General features: G+C 50.7%; 1 protein-coding gene across 1 annotated transcript in view; it reads left to right on the forward strand.

Moving 5' to 3' along the window:
* SZT2 (seizure threshold 2 homolog (mouse)) overlaps positions 1-3,983 on the forward strand; it is a 58,386-nt gene that overhangs the window by 46,992 nt on the left and 7,411 nt on the right. The window contains exons 61-64 of the mRNA XM_009709212.1: positions 1,045-1,250; positions 1,373-1,466; positions 2,863-2,943; positions 3,357-3,431. Coding sequence (XP_009707514.1) covers positions 1,045-1,250; positions 1,373-1,466; positions 2,863-2,943; positions 3,357-3,431 — 456 coding nt within the window. The remainder of the gene's footprint in view (positions 1-1,044; positions 1,251-1,372; positions 1,467-2,862; positions 2,944-3,356; positions 3,432-3,983) is intronic.

Raw genomic sequence — 3,983 nt, forward strand, 5'->3', positions numbered from 1 at the left:
AGGAATTTCAAGGTTGTGTATTGGGTTCTGTATCTCCAGATCATTTATCGCAGTAAATATGAGATGCCAAGCTTCGCGATGCTGTATGGCTGTTCAGATTGGTCAGAACAGAAAAAAACTGCTAGGAACTCAAGAGGGACCTGAGTAGCCTGTGAAATGAGAGGTATTATGGGAGCTGGGACCTGGTTCTCAGTAAAACAGAGCACAATGTGGAAAGAGATTTGAACTCCTCCTGTATGGTACACTAACTGCAGAGCCTGTACAGAGCAGACAGCTCAGTGGATTTCTTCAGTTTGTGAACAGTTGGATACAAAAGGCAAACCATTTAGAGTACATCAGGAATGAGTGTAGTATTCACCCTAGATATAGAAGGATCCTTCCTCTACTAAATTCTAAAACTAGAGAGACTCGGAGAAGGTCAGAGAGTAGCAGGAGAGACCGCAGGTAAAGAGGCTGCTCCTGGGGTAGGTGAATGAAAGGGCAGATAGAAATGTGTAAAAGAGCCACAGGCTTGAAATAGAGAGATCAAGAAAAGAAACCTCACACTTCCACAGCACAAAGACAAGAAGTATTCGAGACATCAAAAGGAGAACTAAAAATGATTAAAAGGAAACACTATTCCCATTCAGTGCTACAGAACTACCAATAAATCCTGAGAAGTCAGTAGGATTCATAAGGCGATTGGACTCTTACCATGGCAGTAGGAGCTGAAGCTCTGTTGAGCCTTGTGTGAACCAGTTGTGAGCCACAAACACTTTGTGGAAGCCATTCTGTGGGGAGAGATGTGAATTTTCTCCTTCTGGCAGGGCACCTTTTCCTGTAGTCTGTTGCAGTGTTGTTAGGTCAGTCCATGGCTGGGTAAATCTTGGATCTTGTGTTTCAGCGTGTGCACTAGGACAGTCTTTGGGGAACCAGCTGTTAATGCTCTCTGGCAGAGGAAGGTCTACCCTCTGCTCAACCAGGGCACCTGCTGGTGTCCCAGCGAGTGTCACCTGCTGGGGCCAGTCACAGCAGATGTCCTTAAGAAATTATTTTCTCTTCCAGAAGCGCCACCGCTCAAATGACTCTACAGCTTCAGGGAGAGACCGCAGCCACAGCTGTGACTCGGCAGAAGCGCTGCCCTGCAAGCTGAAGGAGGAGCCCTGGCTGCAGGAGATGTGCAATGCCTTCTTGCAGCAATACATCCAGTACCTGCAGAGCATGGGCTTCATTCTGGTCCAGGTGCGACCACCCTCACCCACCACTCGCAGGTCAGTGACATTCTGGGAACCCTGTTTTTGGGGAAGGGCAGACGCACTGAGCTATGCCCTGGTTTGACACAACAGGAGACGTTCGCTCCCCTGCTCAAGGCTGTCTCTGCTGTTGTTTCCAGTAGCACAAGCCGGATCCGAGCTCTGGCAGCAATGGGTGTGGAGGGGAGAGGGTCCTTTTCCTACACAAAGCCAAAAGCAGAGGGGAGTCCAAAGGTGAGTGCATGTCTGTTAGAGGGGTGGAACTGGGATGGAAGTCAGGCTGTGGAGTGGGGCAGTTCTCCTGGTTGGCTTTTGGATCAGTTTCAGGCAGAAAGGATGTGAGAGGGCAGAAAAAGCCCCAAAGCCAAAAAAAGTCTGGCTAGACTAGCACCATCTTTGGGATGCTGGGTCAGATGAGACCTCCTTGCCCTCCTCCATGACTTCCTGCAGCCCTTGGAGCCCCTTCCTGGGACTGGGTGGAGCCAGGGCAAATCTCAAAAGGACAGCAACAACTTGGAGGGGGCTCAGAAGAGGAACAGACTGACCTGGGGGGAGGACCGCTGCCTTTGCATGTGATTCTGGAGGTTTACCTGTCAGAGAATCCTCAGCATCTATGGTTAAGGGCAACTCCGGGACAGAAGGATCTTCAATTAGTGAGATGAAGTCAGAGAGGTCAGAAAATATAAACCTGGAATGGCTCTACTGTGAGAGCAGGCTGAGGTTCCTCATGTCTAAACAAGGGGCAACTAGGGAGGAACAGGACAGAGCTCTACCAAATCGCAGCTAACCTGGAAAGGGATTGACTACTTGCTTTCTTATTTAATACAACACATAGACACCATCAAATGAAAGTATTAGGAGCCAGTTTCATAGCTGAAGGTAGGGTTTCTTTATGCAGCAGGTAACAGCGATCATTATCAAAAGATTTTGTGAACACTAAGAGCTTACATGAGTTTTGTGAACATGAGCTTACAAGAGAGAATAGGTAAGTACCTGGAAGAGGAATCCATCTGAGTCGCTAGACAGGCAGAAACCACCTGTGGCTCATGAAATCACCCAGGGATGATAGGAGCACATAGCATTTGTTCACCCTTTTTCGACACTTTCCTGGCACCTGCCTTTGGCTGATGTTGGTACAGGATTGTGAGCAAGACACCACCTTGCAGTTAAAACGAGAAGAGAGCAATCCACTGGAACAACTTAACAGGGGGCAAATGAATTTACTGGCAGCTAAGCTCCAAGTCCAAACTGGATGCCTCTGATAGCTGCTGTGTCAGGCAGATGTGATAGTCTGGGGAGAGCCCAGCAGGGAGAGGTGGGAGTGAGGTTTTGTGGGCAGCATGACCCCTCAGCTCAGTGTCTTTGGAGACACCCTGTCCTGAGCAAGCAGGAGGTGAAGGGAGCAGTGTGCCTGGTGTGCTCTCTTGAAGGTTCTTTATTAGGTGTGTTAGAATTCTTTTCACAGTCAGCTCTGGCATGTCTGCTCTCCTCCCTCCAGTGAGGGTGCTTAGTTGATGAGGCTCCACTATTTCCACCTCTGCTACAGAGGCTCATGGCAGCCTCGCACGCTGGTGTGTGGGCTGCTGTCCTGTGCCAGAGAGCCTCTTCAGCTTTGTCCCTCTCTTCCCAGAGCACAAGCCCTGCTGTTGCCACCTATCATCTACAGAGAGCTCTTCCAGGTGGGATTGTGCTGATGGAATTGGCCTTCCAGGTAAGAACGAACAAGAAACAAAGTATGATCTCTGGGGGTTCAGGGACAGTCTTCAGATGTGACAAAGTGAGTGATGAGGAGGAGTGCAGCAGGGACATGTGATTCTTCATTTTTTGTCTGGCCTCTTCCATGGTCCTGCAGGACTGTGGATCAGCTAGAGGTGGTTCTGCAGGGCTCAGAGCAGTAAGAGTTGCCTGGAGAGGGGCTAATAAAAGATGCAAGGGCCCAGCACCAGGTAGGGTGCTCTGTGCTCAGCTGTGTGTTGGCTGGGCTGGCTTTGTTCAGACAGGAGGGGAAACAAAACATGGAGCAAGAGTGTCTGGGACCCAGCCCAGAGGGTGAAGCATGGGGGCTGCTTTCCTTCCCTAGAGAGGCCCAAGGCCTGTGCTGTGCTCATGTGCTCTCTCCTCCAGGGCTATTACTTCTGTGTGAAGCAGTATGCGCTGGAGTGCTCGCGGATCCCCATGGGCCAGTCTGTGAACTCCCAGGTAATAGCTTTGCAGGCACAGCTGGTGCTCCTCAGGGTCAGGGGATGCATTTGGGGGAGGCAGCAATCTCTGGGACAGAGTGGGCATTTCGGGTGTAGCAAGTTCTGGAGAGCTCTGCTCCCTCCTCATGGAAAAGCAGAACTGCACAGAGCCTTCTGCAGCCATGTGCCCTCCATGGCATGCTGCATGAGCAGATCTGGAATGCAGTGAAAAGAGGTGGGAGGTTTGGCAAGAGGATGATTCTTGTCCCAGCTTGGGAAGCAAGGTAAAGCAGACTGAGGAGGAATACGAGCAAGTCTGGCAAAGATGACTGCTCCAGGGAAAGTCAGTGCGTGGAAAGCCAGAAGCTCTCTGCTTCCCCTGGAACAAGAAGGAAGCGGAATGGGAACAGGGATTTGTGAACATGGCTGGCTACCCTTTACTGGAGGAGATCACCTTCTGCACCATGAGCCCTGGTTCTTGATACCTCTGTGCCTTGCTTTACAATACCATGGGGTTGCCTGCTCCCTTCTCTTTTGGTGTGTCAGGGGGGCTCCTGCTCGTCCCCACGGC

Source organism: Cariama cristata, unplaced genomic scaffold, assembly GCF_000690535.1.
Source record: "Cariama cristata isolate BGI_N322 unplaced genomic scaffold, ASM69053v1 scaffold41931, whole genome shotgun sequence".
Lineage (NCBI taxonomy): Eukaryota > Metazoa > Chordata > Aves > Cariamiformes > Cariamidae > Cariama > Cariama cristata.